This window comes from Magnolia sinica, chromosome 17 (genome assembly GCF_029962835.1).
Source record: "Magnolia sinica isolate HGM2019 chromosome 17, MsV1, whole genome shotgun sequence".
NCBI lineage: Eukaryota > Viridiplantae > Streptophyta > Magnoliopsida > Magnoliales > Magnoliaceae > Magnolia > Magnolia sinica.
This window is the reverse complement of record NC_080589.1, coordinates 68,596,236-68,617,848: the sequence shown is the minus strand read 5'-3', so window position 1 is coordinate 68,617,848 and position 21,613 is coordinate 68,596,236. Positions and strand designations below refer to the sequence as shown.

Below are 21,613 nucleotides of genomic sequence, written 5' to 3'. Positions count from 1 at the left end.
TCTTTGTTTTGACTTTTATATTGTCATCTGATACACATGATAAGTTAATAAGACATTATATGTATCCACACACTCATATGTGCATACAGAAACATGTATGTGGGTGTTTGTGTGTGCATATTGTTTGTATGTGCGTGGTGAGCGTGCAGGCGCTTTGTGTGTACATGTGCTCAAGTACTTGCACGCGTGTAGATTCATCAAGACAGAAAAGTATGTACAAGCACACAAGTGCATGTGCGTAAAATATGATTAGTTGAAACTGTTTTATTTGGTGCTTAATATCGTACAGTTTATGAGAGCAGTTCTCTGATAATAAGGTAATATCTGTGTTACAAAGCTTGCATCTTGAGCAAATTAAATTGGTCATGTATTATATGGCTAGGTTGTTTTCTATGTTCTCATCCATTATATCATGTGTACTAACTTGGGTTTGCAATGACCCCCAAGGAATAAATGAATGAATAGAAATAGAAAATATTGACCCATTCTGTCATTGTTTATGATGTATGCATGCATATAATGACATACAAATAATGCATTAAGTTGATGTGTGCTACACTGTTATTTGGCATCACACATCCAAAAGTCTGACAAGCATTGTAAACTGTATTTTCTTTTCAATTGCTTATTTTATTAGCTTCCTTATCAAAAGAATATTTTGGCACAGGGAAGATATGAGATTATGAGGAACTACATGCCCAAAGTGGGTTCCCTAGGACTCGATATGATGTTCCGAACATGTACTGTTCAGGTGAGACATAATTATGCTGGTCATATTCTTCTCTAGTTTTGTTTTTTGAAGGCCTTTTCTCATATGATGGTTTATAAATACCTGAACCTCTTTATGCATTTGAAGGAAACTTAGCTTTCACTTTCAAAATAGCTTACTTTCACAGAGATTTGAAATAGGACAGAAGATTAATTAGTGGGAAACTTATGCATCTCTCCCTTTCTTACTTTTGGTAGGTCAATCTTGACTTCAGTTCTGAATCAGACATGATAAGGAAATTCCGTGTTGGTCTTGCTTTGCAGCCTGTGAGAAATAACATTCTTCAGTTCCTTTCCTACAGATTTCATTCATTCTTCTCTATCTGACAATTGTAGTATATGAAACAGATTGCAACCGCACTATTTGCTAATTCACCCTTCACTGAAGGAAAACCAAATGGTTACCTCAGTATGAGAAGGTTAATTGCTGATTATTTCTTCTTCTTTCCAAGCCAATATTACCTGGTTGGCTTCTCTGGAGTTGTTATCTAATCTTTTTATCATCTACTGCAGCCATATTTGGACTGATACAGATAACAATCGCGCAGGGATGCTTCCTTTTGTTTTTGATGACTCTTTTGGGTAAACGCTACTTGAATTGATATGAATGCATTTATTTATTTATTTATTTTGCATGTTTAGGGAGCTTCTGTGCAAATTTTGAAGTATTATCTCTATCAAATGCTCTTCTACAGTGCTTTGTTCTCCCCTTGTTTTATATATAATATATTGTCACTTTTCAAAAAAAAAAAGAAGCTCTTCTACAGTGTCTACAAAGTACAAACATATGGATCTTGCTGAACTAATAATATTGGTAGAATGTAGTTGCTGGTCCTTTTAGCTGTGGGCTCAGACTCGTCAATGAAAGATGCTACCACCTTTTATGGTTGTAATGTCGCCCAATGTCCATGGTTCTGGTGCTGCATTTTAGTATATTCTGGACAGTACACTATTGCTCATGTAGCCATTATTCCCCAAAGGAAGAGTATGAGGGCGGATGCGTGATCAGATTAGGTGTTGGATTTTGAAATTCCTTCGAGATTCTCTCCGTACCAGTACCCTATACGTTATCATTATTATACAACTAATCTCTGCATATATATTGTGATTAATTTGTGATACATGATACAGTACACACCCATACTTGTATTTGGGATTTCTGTGACATTGTGACATGTTGTTATGCTGCCATGTCTGCACCGTGTCATATCATCTTCAGCTCTTTTCTTGTCTGTTATTCTTCTGATCAAGTTGGCTGTTGTTTCTTGATTATTATATTTTATGAACTTTGTAAATCTATCCGTAGACCTGTTTATTTGATGTTTGCATTGTTCTTTATTGTTATTCTGGTTGACCACATTGATCATTTTTTATTTTTTATTTTATTTTTTTATATAGTTGACAACATTTCTATTTTTCTTTGCAGGTTTGAGCAGTATGTTGACTACGCCCTTGATGTTCCTATGTATTTTGTTTATCGGAATAAGAAGTATATTGACTGTACTGGGATGTCTTTCCGGGTTATAATCCATCCTTAGCCTCCCATTTCATTGCTTATTGTCATCTTACTGAAGCCGTGTTTTATCAATATTGTTGCAATCGCAATGGATTTTGTTCCTTGTCATTTCACACCTCATGACTTTCTCTCATGTTGACATTTTCATTCAAGATATAAATACTTTTGTTGCATATCTGCAGGATTTTCTGGCTGGGAAACTTCCTTCAATTCCGGGTGAATTGCCGACACTTAATGATTGGGAGAACCATTTAACAACAATTTTTCCTGAGGTTTCATTCACTAAATAATTTTGGATGGATGTGCTTGTATCTATTTTCCAATAACAGCACCTAAATTGAATCTCTTGGCTTTTCCTTGCAGGTTAGGCTAAAGAGGTACTTGGAGATGAGAGGTGCAGATGGAGGACCTTGGAGAAGATTATGTGCTCTGCCAGCTTTTTGGGTATTTGACCCTTTCATCTGTACTATGCTCTTATTATGAAATTCAGGTGCAATATTGATACTAGAATAAAGCTAGTTGCATTATTGTGGCATATTAGGAAGTAATGTATATTATTCTTACTCCATCTATTAAGACAACTGCATTGTTGATTTGCCCGTTCAGGTGCCTTAGACACATGCATATTTAGATGGAAAAATCTGTCTTTTGAATGCATTTGGACAACATGATAATATCTTTTGCCTTGTCTAAATACTTATGTCATATTCTGTACTTGCACAGACTAATACACACACATATATTTGTATCTTTTAGTGTTATCAATGAGAAAGAGTACAGGGATAGTCCACCACCATGTTGTGGTATCTCATCCACTACAAGTCATTCATGTGCTTCAATTGAGACCATCCAAACTGTAGGACCCAAGATTGAGTTGATGATGAGGTTGCTCTCCTTCTGGAAGGTGTTCGCCCTAATCTGGTGGCCCTGAATGAACCATACCGGTTAAGGGATGGATAGGGCAGCTTTACGGTGTGTTCTTTCCTCGTTGTAATCTGTGAGATGGGCCCTGAAGCCAGGAAGGTTGTCGCCTTCGCTTGGCTTGTGGGCAGAAATAGGATTTTGACTGTGGATAACCTCCATAAGAGAGGGCTGCTCTTGCCTAACCTCTGCCTTTTGTGGATGAAGGATGAGGGAATCAGTGGTGCACCTCCTCATAAGCTGTCCTTATGAGGAGGTGTGTGGGATAACATCATCTCCGCTTTTAAGGCACCTTGGGTAATGCCGAATACCATGGAGGAGCTTTATTTGGGGGAGAAAGACGGAATTGGCACCTTGCTTTGTTGGCAGTCTTGTTGTGCATCTGGTTGGAGAGGAATGAACGATGTTCAGGAATAGATGTGAGCCCTTGGGGTCCACAGAAAGGTTTTTTTTGTTTCTTAGGGAGTGGGGTTCTTAACCCTTGGGGTTGTTTGTATTTCTTTTTTCTGTTTTCTCTGTCCCCTTTGAGTCTTTTGGCTCTTTCAATAAATTTATCAATTATTGAAAAAAAGAAGAAGTTTGGGCCCATTGTGGATGGAGAACAGCCTGATAAATCACACATTGAATGATCCTACCTCTCCAATTTGTGGTTGTCAAATGGATAGCTAAAAAAATTTCGAAGTGCCAAATTTCGATGGTCAAAATTGTTCAATTGGTGAATTTTGGGCTAGGCTTCATCCACAATGAGGTCAATGATTTCGACGGTCTGGAATGGCGTGTATGGTAAATGAGATTCCATTAATAAAAAATGATGGTGAACTATCATTATAATCTAGATCATTATCAAATTAGTGTATGGATGAATGAATGTACTGGATCTGCTGCAATAGCTTTGTGCGACATTTTCCATGCTGACTCTGACATATGAATAAAAGCATCTCTCAAGAAAGGCATGAATAAAAGCCAGTTGCATTATTGTGGCCTTGTGTAAGATGTAATGTACATTGCCCATAAAGAAATAAATCAAAGGAACAGGTAGGTCATGCCATTTTTAAGAGAACTGCATTGTTGATTTGTGGGTTCAGGCATGCATTGGACACATTAAGACACATGTTCGAGACAGCAAAATCTACCTTTTGAATGTATTTGGACAATATCTTCTTTTTTCCTTGTTTTTGCCGGGTTTAGATATTTCTATTATTATATTTTGCACTTATAAACTAATATTATATGGTTTGTATCTTTCAGTATTGTCATTGAGAAAGACTGCAGGGATACTTCACCACCATGTTGTGGTATCTCATCATCCGCTACACAGATGGCCTTCATGTGCTTCAATCCAGGCCATCCCAGTTGTGCATCCATCAAATTTGGTGGCTGACAAATGTACAGCTAAAAATAAAATGGTATCAGGTTCAAACTCAATGAGCAGAGTCCGTGAATTTTTGGCTGGGCTACATCCACAATAGAGGATGATTTCGACAGTTTGGAATGGTGTGTATGGTGGGTGAGAGTCATGAGACAACATAACTTAAAACATGGTGGTGAACTATCATTATAATCTAGATCGTTATCAAATTATTTTATGGTTGTACGAGCATACTGGATCTCCTGGAATTGCTATGTTCACTGTTCTCCACGTCTGACTTTTGCTTTTCGTACTTGTCTAAGTTACATAGGTTCCTAAATGGTGTATGAATGAACTTGCTGAGATGTATAGATGGTTCTCATTGAATGTCTCTGCTGATCATTTATATACTATTTTGTTGATCTCATTTGACATGCAGGTTGGATTGTTATATGATGAGGTTTCTTTACAAAATGTTTTGGATATAACAAGTGATTGGACTGCAGAAGAGAGGCAAATGTTGAGGACCGAGGTGTGTAAATATTTCTACACTAAACTTGTTTTAGTTGGTTGCTGAGGGCCTGTTTGGTTGTTGGGGAATTCATTCTCTGGATTTTATGTTTTTGCCAAGTAATGTTAGAGGTGGCCTAACATTTCCTAGGGAATGATTAAATTTTGTTTGATTGATGTAGCAGGTTTTCTGGGGAAATCTGGGAAAAGACTGAAATTATATTTAAATTCTCTAGGTTTTCCATTCCCCAACCAAAAGCTGGGGCAAGTTTTTGGAGGAAAAGCTGGGGAATGGAATTCCTAGGGAATGTAAAAACCAACAAAAAAGTGTGCATGAACACGTCTTTTGTAAAAACTAGGGAATTTCTAAGTCAAGAAATATAAAAACTAATGACCAAACACCCCCTGAGTTTCTTTGACAGGCATCACTATGAATGATTATTTTTAAGATCTGACTGAACCAAAAAGTTAGATGGTTGACTGCTTAACAAATTTGTTGCTCTTAGAAGAGCAGTAGGCAAAACTTTGACAAAAATCGTTGTAGTAAAAAGTAGTAAAAAGTGTAATGCTTGGGTCCTGAAAAATAAGAATGAACCGTACAAAAAATGATAAAAGTAATTTTATTTGTTAAATAGACACTAGAGATGACTCGTTGATTGTAATCAACCTATGTAATAGACTATCAGATAGCGGTTGATTGTAATCAACCTATGTAATAGTCTATTATATTGCACCTGAGGAAGTTTTATGCTCTCATTAGTGGCCCAGCCAAGATAAAGGAGGGTTGTGTCGGATTGGCTGCCAGCATCAAACTTGTGCTGAGACTTCCAACATGAATCTAAACAAAATTGCATTCCAAACTCATGCTAGGGCATTCCTTGTGAGGGACACGCTGCATTGGAACTCAGGTACAGTGACAAATGGGCAAGGGTTGGCTAGGGCGTCCACTGGAAGTGACGTGCACAACAATGCCCAGTTACTGTGAGAAGTAGGCAAGGGTTCTCATGCCGTTCTAGAGTCGAACACATAAAGAAGCTAGTCCAGGATAATAGGATCTGTTACCACTCAAAACTGAGAGGGAAATTTTATGGGATAGCTATAAGATGAGTCATGATTTATGGGACAGAATGTTGGGCGGTTGAGAACAACATATTCATAGGATGAGTGTAGCTGAAATGACGGTGTTGAGATGGCTGAGTTGGGCAAGATAAGGATAGAATTAAAATGAATGCATTCGAGGGAAATTTTATGGGATAGCTATAAGATGAGTCATGATTTATGGGACAGAATGTTGGGCGGTTGAGAACAACATATTCATAAGATGAGTGTTGCTGAAATGAGGATGTTGAGATGGCTGAGTTGGGCAAGATAAGGATAGAATTAAAATGAATGCATTCGAGGGAATTTAGGAGTAGCACCTATAGGTAACAAGACAAGGGAAAGGAGACTCAGATGGTTTCATCATGTGCAAAGGAGAGTAAGAATTGTGTCGGTTAGGAGTGAGTTCGTACAAGTTGGAGTCTTCAAAAGGGAAAGGGGAAGACTGAAAAGGACATGGGTGGAGGCAGCAAGAAAAGACTTGATGACATATAGTCTAACTAAAGTTGTGCGCCCTTGATAAAGTGGAACGGTGGAAAAGGATTCATGTAGCCGACCCTAATTAGTTGAGATAAAGCATAGATAATGATGATGAAATAGAAGCTAGAGATGAAGAGCCAAGAACAATAGGGTTGGAGATAACTTGGACATGTGAAGCAGATAGTGAAATGCTCAGTGAGAAATATGGATATTTGCAAATAAAAATATTTGGTCCGCAGACTTTCAAAAAGACCACAGCTTTTTTTTTTCCTCTCAATTTCTGTACCCCATATGAATTGAGGAGATGTATGTATGGCATGCATGATGCATATGTATTCCCAAGAAATTTTTGTACCATGAAATGGCTGAAACTAATAATCTAATGTGTAGAATTAACAATCCATGACAGGTAACAAAAACTGGTCTAAAGACACCGTTTCGGGATGGCCTGCTAAGACATGTTGCAGAAGATGTTATGAAGTTGGCTAAGGTAACCTGGTTGTTGCAGTCCTGTACACCAAGTATTTGGAAATTGGAATCTCTCTTGAGGGTCTCATCCTTTTTTCTATTTTTTTTCCTAGTCCTTTTTTCTTTGGTATCTCTCTCTCTCTCTCTCTCTCTCTCTCTCTCTCTCTCTCTCTCTCTCAACTTATGTCTGTTTCGGTTGCAGGATGGCTTGGAAAGAAGAGGTTACAAGGAAAGTGGGTTCTTAAAGGAAGTAGCAGAAGTGGTTAGAACAGGTAATGATTTGAATCTTGCAATTTGAGTTCCCACATACATCAAATGAGTAAATGACTCTTATCAGGTGATGAGCTGTTCTTGTGCATGCTTCTTTTGTTTATCTATTTCTGTTGTGTAAGTTCCATGAAGTTCGTTGTCTTACATGCGGCAAACATGCATGGTGGACCGTATTGCCGTTCTGGTGGGCCATCACATGGATGGCGCTGTTGGATGAAATTTGTATCAATTGGACTTACCATTTGGTTGTTGTGATGTTTGGCTGTTGAATGTCGTGTGTGGATATAGGATTATTTGTTTGAGGTAATTGTCCATTTTTGGCTGCTTAGCCTTAGATGATTATATGAAAGTCTTGTCACCTTTGATTTTTGAGATGTGGCCCACCTACATGTTGAGAAGCTAAATCAGCAGTCCTCATCACCATACACGATTGTTGTCATGTGTATCAATATCCATTTTTTGTGCATGCTTCATTGAACTCGATGAAATTCTCATAAGTCAATTCCTCAGCTGCTGAATGCCAGTATTATTGTGAAACTGATGGAAGCAAAAATCCTCATATTGAGGTTTGCTGATTTTTCTTGTATCCAAATTCCAAAAACACCATCCCTTTAGAATTATGCTGAGCTCACACCCCCACATGCACACATCTAGACATGCCAACCTGCCATGTGGCACATTGGAACTGTTTTTGTAGATTTCTGGGCTCAAATAGTGTTGTCTAGTCATCAGGCGGTCCATGCCATAGTTCTAAAGGTTGACGACTCAACTTGAAACTCCGCCAAGGTGGGTGTCTTGAAAACTTGATTCATAATCATCTGATTTGATCCTCTGATTCGGGAAGACTTGTCGAATGGTCAACTCGATGAGGCTCACGCCTCACAGTGACTCGGTTTGAATCATGTGGGGAGTTGAAGCATTATTTTCATAAAAAGCAAATGATGATAGTAGAACTTGAACCCCCCAACCTCGCCCACACAAATAGATCCTGTTAACCACGGCCAACCAATGGCAATGGTTCTATTTTAAATTACTTGTACATTTTTTAAACTACTTTTGACATCTATTTGTATACCTGATATTTTCAACTGTTACTATTAAATATCGAGTCGAGTTGGGTTGAGTCTTTGAGTTAACCCGAACCAGGATGAGCATCGACTCCTGGATGAGCATTGAGTTGAGTCAAGTTTTCAGGTTTTGAAATATGGTCCACGTATGTATGAAGGCAATGGACAGATATAATTAAAAATAAAATAAAATACCATTGGTCCACATTCAATGCACGAGTGTGGCCCACCTGAGTTAGGCCTGCATGATTTTTGTACTTATGTGCATAAACAGCATCTAACAGCTAAATTGATGTACCCTACCTATTAAAAAAAAAAGATCAATAGATTCAATTTCATTTTATGCACGCAGGTATTAACTACTCTTGTTTGTGGGAAATTTATAGAAAAATTTTGTTTGATGATGTATCTCTGATCAATGGTTTTTGTGTGATGGCAGGAGTTACACCCGCTGAGAAGCTTCTAGAGTTGTACCATGGGAAGTGGGGATGCAGCGTGGACCCTGTCTTCGAGGAGCTGCTCTACTGAGGTGAAACGATTCGCCATTCGTCTGCCCCCACTTTCATATCTGTGCATTCTCATGTAAAGCTCTCCCTTGATTCTGTTTCCAGGGAGTAGTAATTTCAATAATTTATTGTTATTATAAGCTGAAGTCTGCATTTGGCTCATGGGCATTTCGGGTGACGAGAATAATATCCAATTTCAGAATTTCTACTCTTTCTAGAATTTCAATATTCATGAAACAAGGCTCTTCTGTTTGTTGTATTTCAAAGAAACAGCTCTTCCATATCCAGATTAACATTGTTTCATGAATATTTGGAAATTCTACCACCAGTTGAAACCTTGAAAATTGCGATATGTTTTTTAAATACATGAGCCAAACGTAGCCTAAAGCATCTCTCATCTTCATGAGAGAATATAGCTTTGTATGTTGTTCCAACCTCAACTTTGAGGGAGAATCTCTACAAAAAACTTCTGTGTTTTTGCCCCTTTGGATGTCGACTTCTTATTTGCCCAGTTCTCCACCCGAGTTTCCATGACTAGCATGACTCGTTGAGTTGGTTGAAAACTCAGCTGACTCAATGTGACTAGGCATGGCTCCGTCAAGCCACTCAATGTCCTGGGTATCATTTTTAAAAGTTTGGAAGTCCTGATGATCAAACCCTTGAAAAGCCTCAGGTAAGAATAAGATTGTCATGCCATGTTGCCAATGAACCCAACTAAAGTTTCTGTTATTTGGCTTATTTTAAATGTTAATTAATTTTTACTGAGTATCTAATCAAGTCAAATAAAGACTCCAGTCTTTAGAGTCTACCCGATCTGGCTGGATATTGATTGAGATTTTTGAGTATTTAAGCTATGGTTTGGATTACTAGTTTACATTTTTGTTGCTCGAGGCTGGATGATCCCAACCTTCCAAATGTATCTGTTTGCCTGTTGCATCTCCGTGATCACTCGTCAACTATGTAGATGGTTGCATTATAACTGATGCATGGAAGGATCTATCAGATGGATGGTTTTGATTGAGAATTTGGTTTGTCACTCTAATTTTCCTGCATATGAATCATAGATATTTTAAATCCCGTGAATGTGTGCGGGCGTTTGATAAAATGATAATATTGCAAGATTTTCATATCTAAGTTTTTCATTTTTGCAATTTTAGTGGGAAATTAATACTTTGAAGCAAAACATATATATTGCAAGATTTTCAAATCTCATTAGTTACTATTTTTTGTGAAACATATTTATAAAAGTTACAGTAAAGCATTTTATACCAAAAATGTTTTAAATCATTTAGTAATTGATGATAATTACATTTAATATTTTATTTTTGAGGGAGGTTTTCCAATAATATTGCAGGAGAAGTGAAAATCTCCTGAGAGATTCGTGGCCTAGAATGAGAATTTTGTATTGTGTATATAACATTGAAGAGGCCTTCAGCAGTTGTGCATTTGAGAGATTAGCGAGGGATCAAGTGTGTGGGATCATAGGTTGCTGCTCCCAACCGTCATCACAATGGGCCTAACATATGTCTGTTCATTCACGGTCTTTATTGTTGTCTTACAGCCTCCCTGCTGGGGACCCCAGAAACATTTTGGCCCTCTTTTTACCAGGGTTAGTGATGGCGTCCCGGGCGCTTGCCATTTTAACCTTGAATGTTGTTTGGAAAAAAAAAAAGGAAAAAAAGATTGATGCTTGCCACTGGATAAGAAAACACGATCAAAATTGTGCGTGATTTCTGAAAAAACCCGGCATGGAACCAGGGATTGACGACTCATCTGAGTGGCTCGAAGGCAACGGTGGCATGCACATATGTCAAATTGGAAGCGGTTTGTGCACCTAATGTGGGGCCCACCGTGATGTATGTCCTGTCTAATTGGAAGCGGTTTGTGCACCTAATGTGGGGCCTACTGTGATGTATGTCCTGTCTGTATCAACGTTCCAACAAAAATACTTGTATGCATCAAAAACCTCAGGTTCGTAAAAAGGGACAAATTTTAGCGGACGGTGCGGCTACAGTTGGTGAACTTTGGGAAAAATCCTGGCTTCCTTGGACTGGAAGGCCTGTTTCTCTGAAGCTTATGTTTGCCGCTTGCCTAGGGTGGCATCAGACCATTGCCTGCTGCTTGAGGTGTTGGCCAAAGAATCTCGATGCAAGATGACAGCAGGGGAAGAGGTGATCAACGAATTTACCAGGTGTAAGCAGAGGGAACTGGAGCTCAAAAAGAATTGGGAACGAGAGACGACCTTTCGAGAAATGGGGGAATTCGTCCATCCATTTTGCTAGCTCATTTTAGGGCATGAGCACAAAATTGAAGCATACCCAAAGCTCGAATGGACCACACCCAGAGGAAATATTGGAGATGATGCCCTCCATCGTTGAAACCTTCTTTGGCCCCATAGTGATGTTTATTTGTCATCTAAAACTTGTGTGGCCCCTAGGAAGTTTTCAACAGGTAGGTATTCAATTCATACAGTTTCCTGTGGTGTGGTCCAAGAGCTTTGGGTATGCTTCCCTCTTAGGATCCTTGCCCTAAAATGAGCTGGTAAAACAGATGGACGGCGTGGATAAGACATACATCACCTTGGGCCCCACAGTTTTCAAGGTACGCTTGAGTAACTCGGCAGGCAACCCGTGTCTGTAAAAAATGTGGGACCCACTTCAAATGGGTCATAGACAGCAGTAGGTTAGTTAGACTGAGAAGTAGAAACTTGTTTGTTGAATAGGGAACTATGGGTAATGCATAATTTTGATCGTCGATTGGATGCCCCACCAATCCACCATATATCTGGTCACAAAATGTGTTGACCAGATCTTCCCACTAGTCGGACGTGTTCCTCCAACTCCTGCTACGTGGATGAGTTTTTGCAACACCAAGTTCCGTGGGGCCATGTGAATTCCATTCCGTTCATTGGTTTTATCAGTTGAAGTTAGGATGAGATTCCAAAAATGAGGGAGATCCAAGACCCAATTGGGCCAAATCACAGGAAATAGTTGGGAACTGAATCCTCACCATTGAAACCATACTGTTATTCCGAAGTTTTTGGATTAGGATGATATTTGTGTTTTTTCTTTCTGATTGATGTGATGTAACTGAATCCTCACCATTGAAACCATACTGTTATTCCGAAGTTTTTGGATTAGGATGATATTTGTGTTTTCTCTTTCTGATTGATGTGATGTGATGTGATGTGATGAGATCAAGCTGATTTTTGCTATGTACCACGAAGAGGATGTGGCGCAATTAATGCATGAGATAGTGTCATATACACATCAGAGTGGGTCCTGCAGATCTCAGGTGCTGCCCGTTCTTCCTTCTATATCAGTCAATGGCAAATGGCAATCCAAGCCTCCCATCATCCAAGATGGGACCCACAAAATCAATCGTGCGGGTTACTCCACAAGTAGAGTTTTCGGACTGCAATCCTGGCTGTTGGTACAACACCTTAGCTCCGTGGGCCCACCGTTGTGTATATGACATCTACTCCATCCATTAAGCACACCCCTTGAAGTTAGGTCATCGGGCAAAAAATCAGCCCGATCCATAAGTCAGCTGGGCCTCATCATAGGGAACAATGGAAGAAGATGCAACTATAGGATGGTATGATTTTTTGTTTTTCGCATGGTGGGGCCTACCTAAGCTCTGGATGATTTAATATTGAAGTTAACCTGGAGGTGCACAAAACCGTTGAGGGATTCCACCTAAGGATGATAGATGGTGGAAAAGCTGTGGGCCCCACCATGAGGTATGTGTTTTATCCACGTTGTCCATCCATTTTTCCAGCTTGTTTTAGGGCATAATCCCGAAAATGTGGCAGATCCAAATCTCAGGTGGACCATACCGTAGAAATCAACGGTGATTGAACACCCACCATTAAAAACTTCATTGGGCCCACTGCAATTTATTTATTTATTTATTGCCATCCAACTTGTTCATAAAGTACATAACCCTGCATGAAGGGAAAAACACAGATATTAGCTTGATCCAAAACTTTTGTTGCCCCCAAGAAGTTTTCAACGGTCGGCACTCAATCACCATTGTTTTCTATGCGTGTGGTCCACTTGAGCTTGGACCTGCCGCATTTTTGCATTAATGTCCTAACATGAGCTGGCAAAATGGGTAGACAGTGTGGATTAAACACATAAATCATGGTGAGGATCGCAGAGCTTTTCCACCATCTAGCTGGCTGGTGCAAGGTCACTGGCCAATCTATGTCACAGAAAAAGGGTTCCGGATTGCACGGTGAGCCTGCCATCACCGAGCTCTGTAATGGCAGGATTGTGTGGCCCACCATGATGTATGTGTTTCATGAGCTATCAATCTGTTTTGCCGGCTCATTTTAGGTCATGAGCTTAAAATTGAAACATATACAAAGCTTAAGCGGACTAAATCATTGGAGCAGTGGGGATTGAACACCTACCATTGAAAACTTCTCAGGGACACATAAGTTTTGGATCAAGTGAATATTTGTATTTCTCCTTTATCTAGGTTTGTGTGACTTCTAGGAATAGGTTGGATGACAAATAAACATCATTGTGCTCACATGAAGGTTTTGCATCACTTTAATATGCAGAATTTTAATCTAAGCAGTACTCCAATTCATATTAATTGCAAATTGTCTTCATATTAGTGTCTTAGCACAAAAGTGAAGAAGGAATGTGCATGTGTAGATATATAGACACACACATATCAAGTACCATATTCATTAATAGTGGAGAGTTTTACGTCTATCTTGGTATGTACCAAACTAAATATTGAATGATAAGTGACAGTAGTTAAGAAATACTTGACCAACTTGAGTAAAAATCATTGAACAATGATGAAGTGGATCCTTCTTAAATGATACTTATAAAGCCTCTATTTCTTATAGTTATTAAATTTTAGAGTTTGTTGGGTTTGTAAATGTAGATAATCCAGAAGATCATGATAAAAGAAGGTTTACTACAACTTATATCTTCTCTTTCGTTGTCTACTCTATTATTGAAGTAGAGTATATGTTAAATATGTTAGTTAAAAATAATACAAGAAGAATTGAAATTTAAGTAGAAATGATGATGATTCATTGCAATAATTAGAGTTCATTGCACTTAGCAAAAAATATGATACTTCATGTTTAGCCAAGCGCACTAAAATACAATATCACTTTGTTTATGACAATGTAGAACATGAACAAATCTCATTGTATAAGATTCACATCAATAACAACGTAATGGATAAGCTAATGAAACCTATTGTAAGAGATAAGTTTATTCAGTACAGAACTTCTCTCGATCATGTTGTTATTTAAGGATTTGTACATTTTAGCAACTTTGTTTGAATTTTTTTTTTTTTTTTTTTTTTTTACACTATTGAATAAATTTATCTTCGAGTGAGAGAATATTGTAGTAATGGATGTCATGAACGTTTCTTCTCTTGCATACATATTAAGCCTACTTTATTAAGGCTTAAGAGAGCTCTCTCTGTGGATGAGTTGTTTATATAAGGGGAACACAGATAGAGAGGAGGTGATCTTCCTAAAGGATGAATATTTAATTAAAGATTGTACAATGGAAAAGTAAAAGAGAAAGGTAAGACTTGTACTCTTTATTTCTCTTATTTTAGTGAAGAATCCATATTATTGTCTCATAGACGTGAGCATATTGTTGAACCACATAAATCTCCATATATGGTGTCTCTTACTTTTATCTTTGCCTTTCGAGTTTTTATTTGGCTCTTTTCTTTTATAGTTTTGTTTACTTTAACAATTGTGTGGGTATTTTTCCACAACATCTTACTCATCAAGGCCAGTCCTAGCCTGGCCCGGTGGATATAAATATGGAGAGTGCATTTTCAGCCCTAGCCTTATGTAGAACTAAGTTTGCAAATGGGGCACATTAATCATTCAAACGAAAATTAAACCGGCCTTTTAAATTTTGGATTTATTGGAGCAAGTCTAAGTCCATGAATTTTGAGCCGAACCAAATGGACCAGGACCTGCCAAAATCAATCAAATCCAACATGAATTAGAGATGATTTTTAAGTGGATTTAACTCTGACTATTTTAAAATGTCAACCTAGATATAAACCAAGCTGGATGTGAAATTACGCCTAGAAATGTAGTTAACTATATAAAGTTCAAGGAAAGTGAGACTTAAAGAACTTTATATAAATTATTAAGTCTAATCAAGAAGTGTAGAAATTTAAAATTCATAATTAATTAATTAGTGGACGGATGTGAAATTAGTGGGATGGAATATTTTTTAAAATGTGAAATGGCAAGAAACAAATGGATGGATGTGATTGTTCACCTACAACTATTATATATAAACAATTCTCATGTCTATCGAGTTACAAAAATGAGAAAAGGAAAGAACACCTTCAAATGCTATTGTTGGCTCTACTCACATGAAATGGAACTTTACAGGAAACATCTACCCATACAAAACCTTGTACAAAATATTAGCCATTTATCATGCAATTAATGTTGTTGGAATGTCATAGCCTAACCTAAAACTATTATCAGATGTCTTAAATTTGTTTGTAATTGAGTCCGTTGATGGCATTAACATACCACTTGATCCCATCGAGCAATTGTTGATTCCATCGACAACCTACTCAATCCTATAAAAATCCTGTATTTTGGCATTTACTTGCTGGACAAATTTTTTTATCCAAAACAATATTATTGAAGGTGGCTTCTATCCCATCGATGGGATGTCGATGGCACTTGAAATGATCGAAGCTCCCATCAACCGACTTACGTAGTCTTGTGTAATTGTGGGTTTTATTTTCCATGTCAATTTTAACTATTTTTAAGGGTTTGTAATCCATGATTAGGGTATTGAAACATGCTTAGGGTCTTTTGGTTAGCAAAGGAAGTTCAAAGCTAGGTTTTTTGTGGTATTTAGGGTGTATTCTCAGATCGGTAAGTTATTCCATCTCTTGTAAACCTTGATTGTCATAGTGGATTCGTTGTCGCTTTGTACCATGGTTTTTTTTCCAGAGATTTTTTTCACATAAAACCTTGTGTTCTCTATGTGCCTGGTTGTTTGATCTCTTATTATTTAATTTAAACTTAGAGTTGCTTCCAAGCGTCCCCCAACAGGTGGTATCAGCGCGACATTGGGTTTTGAATTTTTTTAATATGAAAACAGGTCTTCTAGGGGATCTAATATTAAGTATGAAACAAAGAAGATCATTGGGAGAAATAACTTTGAATTATGTAAGGTTAAGATGTGAGGCCTCCTAGTTCAGCAAGGATTGCAACACGCTTTTCTTGGCAAGACGAAGCGTACTGCATTTATGATTAATGAAGCGTGTGATGAACTATATGAGAAGGTTAGAACCTCGATATAATTGTGTCTAGCAGACAATGTCCTATATAATGTCCTAGATTAAAAGACCGCCGCATGTGTATGGAAGAAACTGGATGGTTTGTACATGATGAAATCCATGTGTAGCCATCCGTATCTTAAAAAGCAATTCTATAATCATAAGATGACGGATGGGTCTAACATTAATGAACACATGAGTACTTTCAGCAAGTTGCTATATAAACTAACAAATACAGATGTTAAGATCAAAACATAATTCTTTTGAATTCGCTCCTACCATCTTTCAAGAACTAGTAGACACGGTGATCCATGTAAGGATACCATTAATGTGGAGACTGTCACCTTAGCCCTTCATGAGAAGCAGTTAAGAAAAAATACAATGATGGAGGTACCTTTACAGATGTGTTAATTACTAAGGAAAGGAATACTATAAGGGAGAAAGTCAATTCTTGATCGCGATCCAAATCGAAAGAGAATGGTAAGATGAAGTATTGGAATTGTGGGATGACACGGTATATGAAGGATTGCATGAACCTTAAGGCTCAAAAGAGAGAAAACTTGGAGAATGAGAAAAAAGAGGCCAATATAGCACAATTACACGAGGATGTAGATGGTGGTGATGTGTAATGTCCCAAATTTTCACTATTTTGGTTTCCAAAAAACCTTTGAATTTTTTTTGCTATAAGTAGCTCACATGGTTATTAACTGAACCTTAATACTCGAGGTGAGCATATACACGAGTGGTAGTGGTAAAGAACCGCACAAATTCGATAAATCAATCATTGAAAGCAAACGAATCCGCCCCAATCACACAAACTTCAAGTTTAGCCTCATGATTTGTTCATTTATTAATCAAATATAGCTGACCTATCACTGACTAATCAAAACAACAGTAACTAATTAAAGAACAACCTAAAGCCGAGACAATTGGGGGTCATATTTTAATTAACAAACTAAATCAACCCAGCTACCCATTTAGCCTACAAACTAATAGTTTAGAGTGATTATGATTGAATCATTATTTTCGTTAATTGTGAATAGGCCACACTATGGAATTACCTAATCCAAACCTTAATTATTGCGCACAAGAAATCTCACTACCTGATTTATTTCAGAAATGCTCTGATTATCTAAACAAGCTCTATACTGCTCGTTAGTAGGTCATTAAACCTGAGACTATAGAAAGACATTGCTCGTTAATGGGTTACTAAACCTGAGACTATAGAAAGACATTCGTCTTGGTGGGCTTGACGTCCATCGCGAGACATCGAGCCAAGATTGTGTCTCGAATCACTCAACTTGGTCTTATAAAGTCGGTGCATGAGTTATTCGAATATTTTCTAAATTAACCAAGAACTTAAGTCACTTATCTGCGTTCAGTCTTTGCCCAAGTTATGATTTTTGAACCGTTGAGTAGTTGTGTATTAGAACATATGTGATAATTGTGTGATGTAGTATTTAGTCTATAGCGATACTTAGGATTGTTGCGATATTGGGTAAGTTGGTTAACCGCCTAAACTAAAGGAGTGACCCGAGTTAGGGAGGCCACCCTAAGCTTGTTCGATCGACCCAGGTTGAACATGGATGACAGACAGTAGCTGGATTACACAGGATGTTGCACCCAATGCCGATTGCGTCGAAATTTTTTCAGGCCAATCGAATTAGTCCACTAGCCGACTGATCATGTATGTTCAAAATGTATGACACAACTAAATAGAATTTAAGATACCATGTTCCCAATGGATGAGTCCATTCACAACCTTTAGTGCAATGAGATTCCACTTAGACTCATTAGCTGGGCATGGTGGTATGAGAACTGTGTCTGAGTTATCAGCTTATGTTGGGGTGACGAGCCTCCTCATAGTGACCAGTGAGCACTAATGGAGGTGATAGATCATTGTTCGAACAGCCCCTGTCAAATTATCTAGCCCATAGTTGCATGTTAGAATACCGTTCGAACGACTCAGACGTGAATGGAATTGTGTGACGAGCCTTTTTCTTTTATAATAATTTTGTTTTATATGATAAGTCCCACACCTCAGAACTGAGTGATCACACTCGGTATTTGGGTGACGACCCATATCGAGTTGATCTTCATACATTTAGGTATCATGTCGTATTTTTGGAATCATTGGTTTGTGAGATAAATGGGTAACACCAAAATATGAATCAAAAGACACTGGTGATGAGCCGCTACGTGCCGCAACGAGTCATGTGATCCGGATAAGGACTAGTGATATGACATCGGTATCCTAGCTTCGCCAATGTGTTGGATGAATGGAACTTAATAATTATTCGGCTAACATACGCATCAATTATATTTCATTAAATAAAATGTGGCGATTTGGCATTGGAGTCGCGTGATGAGGGAGTGTTGGTATTTACGAAATAAGTGTTAAAGTCGCTTGTGAGAGAGTGTTGGATTATGAGGTGCATATATCATTTCATAATCACAATTGTATATTTAACAAAAGTATTTAGGAAATGCTTGATTAGTTATTTTATCATTAACTGCGCTGATTGAGTTGATAACACGTGTAACTTAGAATTAATGGAACCACTGAGTTAGCTACTCACTCCCACCTGGGACAGTGTTTTAAAAAATCAACCAGTAAATATTATTGATGTAGGTACTTGTAAGACCTCAGACGGGTAGGCTTATATCAGCTTGTGCCACCTTCGTTATGTTTTGGAGGATTGAGCGAAAACTGAAAACTTTGCACTCTAATCGTCTTGGGTATGTAATTGTGGCTTGTATAATCCTTATTTGGGCAGACACCACTTTTTTAATTGTACTTGATTGTTTGCCTTATTTTTATTAATTTTTATTGTCTTTACCTCACTTTGGTTTCGCTAAGTTGAATCGCGCAGCTCTGATTATTCGTGTATAAACTTAATGTGAATTAGAATGAGGACACATGTGCATTTTATTAAGTTAATACTTGGGAACTCGGGACCGGAGTCTATGTACTCGGGTGTCAATTTTCGGGACGTTAAATAATGTCTTGATCGCATCCAAATCTGGTTATCTTAGTAACAACTGGATTTTGAATTCGGAGGCCTCACACCACATGACTTCTCACAGGGATCGGTTCACCACATACAACGAGTACAATGGTAGACATGTTTTTATGGGTAATAATATTTCCTATAAAGTTGTTATAATCGGTTCAGTGCGCATCGGCATGTGCGACGGGTGGAGCGTATTCTGAAAAATGTTCGATACGTTCCAGACCTTAGGAAGAATTTGATATATCCAGGGGCTTTTAAGGCGTTTGGTTATAGGTTCACTAGTTATGACATGGGCCTTAAAGTTTTAAAAGTGACACTTATTGTGATGAAAGCACAGTGGAGCAGTAATCTATACAAGTTGATCGGAAACACTGAAATGGGTGGAGTTACATCGTCTGTAGCGGAATCCACATCAGTATGATTATGGTATATGCGCCTACGCCATATGAACGATCACAACAGGAAAGTACTTGTTGATCATTGCTTCGTATCTTTAAAAGTATTAAACTTAGTATATGCAAGCATTATTTGTATGGTAAATAGTCAATACTAGCTTTTAAAACTAGAAAATATGTTTATAAATGTGTGCTTGAGTATATGCATTCAAATGTATGGGGCTTGTTACCTATTATTTTTGCTGGAGGGTCGTCGTATTTTGTCTCATTTATCGATGACCACTACAGGAAAGTGTGGATTTATTTTTTCAAAAATAAATTTAATTTTTTTGCCATATTTAAAAGTGTAGAAGGCGATGGGTGCAAGGAAGAAATGGAAAAAACTGAAGGTATTAAGGACTGATAACAGATGTAAATTCACTTTAAAGGAATTCAACTAGTTTCGCAATGATGATAGGAATTGTGAGGCACAATACAGTAAGGTATAATATAGTGAGCAGAATAGAGTGACAAAACAGATGAATCAGACTCCCTTAAAGAGAATCCGAAGCATGTTGAGTAATACTAGATCAGACAAGGAGTTATGGACGGAGACCGTTAACACGTCTTGTTACCTAGTGAATCGGTCCCCGTTTATGGCAATAGATTATAAAATTCTTGAAGAAGCATGGGGTGGTCATGAGCTAGACTACTCACAGTTGTGGGTATTTGGTCGTAACCCTTGCTCTCATGTACCGTCAGTTGAGAGAGATATGCTAGTCCAAAGGGCTAAAAAGTGTATTTTTATGGGCTATGGTGATGGTATAAAGGGATATAGGATGTATAACTAAGTCATATGCAAGATCATAATTAGTCGAAATGTCAAGTTTGATGAAGATTCATTTTCTACAAGGACGAATACAAGGAAATAGAGAAATCAACGGTCATAAATGTCGAAATTGAAAAAAAAAAGATATACAAGTAAAGCCTGAGCTGCAAGCATAGATACAGGAGCAGGTGGAGCAAGCATCTCTCATAAGAAATTCGTCGAGAGATTGCAGATTGCTAGTCAGATACAAGGATGATTCGAATGTTACATTCACCCTAATTACGGATGAAGGGATCCATCTACCTTCTACAAAGCATTAGATGGTTCTGATGTTGAGAAGTGGATAACGGTCATGCATGACGAGATGAATTCCTTACATAAGAACGAGACATGGGAGCTGGTGGAGCTTCCAGTGGGGTGTAAAGTGATCGGCTATAAATGAATTTATAAAAAGAAACAGGATAGATACAAGTCAATATTGGTCGCGAAAGGGTACGCGCAGAAGAAATGTGTCAACTTCATTGAGATTTTTGTGTCTGTGATTAAGTGGGTATCTATCAGATTTTTATTGGTGTTGGTTGCCTAATATAACCTGGAATTGGAACACATGGATGCGAAGACTGCTTTCATTCATGGGGAGTCGGAGGAATAAATTTACACGAAGCAACCAAAAGGGTTTAAAGTGAAAGATGTAAAGAATAAAGTTTGTAGGTTAAGAACGTCGTTATACGGCCTAAAACAATCGCCTAAACAGTGGTACAAAATGTTTGATACTTTTATGATGAGTCAGCGATTTATCAAAAGTGATGTGATTATGATCATTGTGTCTATTACAAAATGTTGAATGATGGACAGTTCATCATATTGGTATTGTACATATATGACATGCTTATTACCAGCCATAATATGTCTAAGATCGATACGTTAAAGACTCAGTTGTGAGGGACATTCAAAATGAAAGATCTGAGGGCTGTAAAGAAGATTCTCGACATACATATTCGCATAGACAGACAAAGGAGCAGGGTACGATTATCATAGACTGAATACTTTGAGTAGAGGTGTATACGAACCGAGCTAGCTTGGTTAGCTCGCTCGACTTGACTCGAAAAAGCTCGATTCGACTCAAATCGAAGTTG

At 37.9% G+C, this 21,613-nt stretch overlaps 1 protein-coding gene across 3 annotated transcripts in view; it reads left to right on the top strand.

Moving 5' to 3' along the window:
• Positions 1 to 9,720, top strand: part of LOC131231953 (glutamate--cysteine ligase, chloroplastic) — a 31,316-nt gene extending 21,596 nt beyond the window's left edge. For 2 of the 3 annotated variants that reach the window (XM_058228374.1, XM_058228375.1), the window contains 11 exons: positions 668 to 751; positions 967 to 1,035; positions 1,117 to 1,187; positions 1,282 to 1,350; positions 2,195 to 2,288; positions 2,467 to 2,556; positions 2,648 to 2,728; positions 4,993 to 5,085; positions 7,051 to 7,131; positions 7,312 to 7,381; positions 8,886 to 9,720. In XM_058228374.1, coding sequence (XP_058084357.1) covers positions 668 to 751; positions 967 to 1,035; positions 1,117 to 1,187; positions 1,282 to 1,350; positions 2,195 to 2,288; positions 2,467 to 2,556; positions 2,648 to 2,728; positions 4,993 to 5,085; positions 7,051 to 7,131; positions 7,312 to 7,381; positions 8,886 to 8,974 — 891 coding nt within the window. In that variant the 3' untranslated portion in view covers positions 8,975 to 9,720. Of the gene's footprint in view, positions 1 to 667; positions 752 to 966; positions 1,036 to 1,116; positions 1,188 to 1,281; positions 1,351 to 2,194; positions 2,289 to 2,466; positions 2,557 to 2,647; positions 2,775 to 4,992; positions 5,088 to 7,050; positions 7,132 to 7,311; positions 7,382 to 8,885 lie in introns of those variants that run through there. The other variant, XM_058228376.1, reaches the window with a different exon arrangement.
• The last annotated feature ends 11,893 nt before the right edge of the window (positions 9,721 to 21,613 follow it).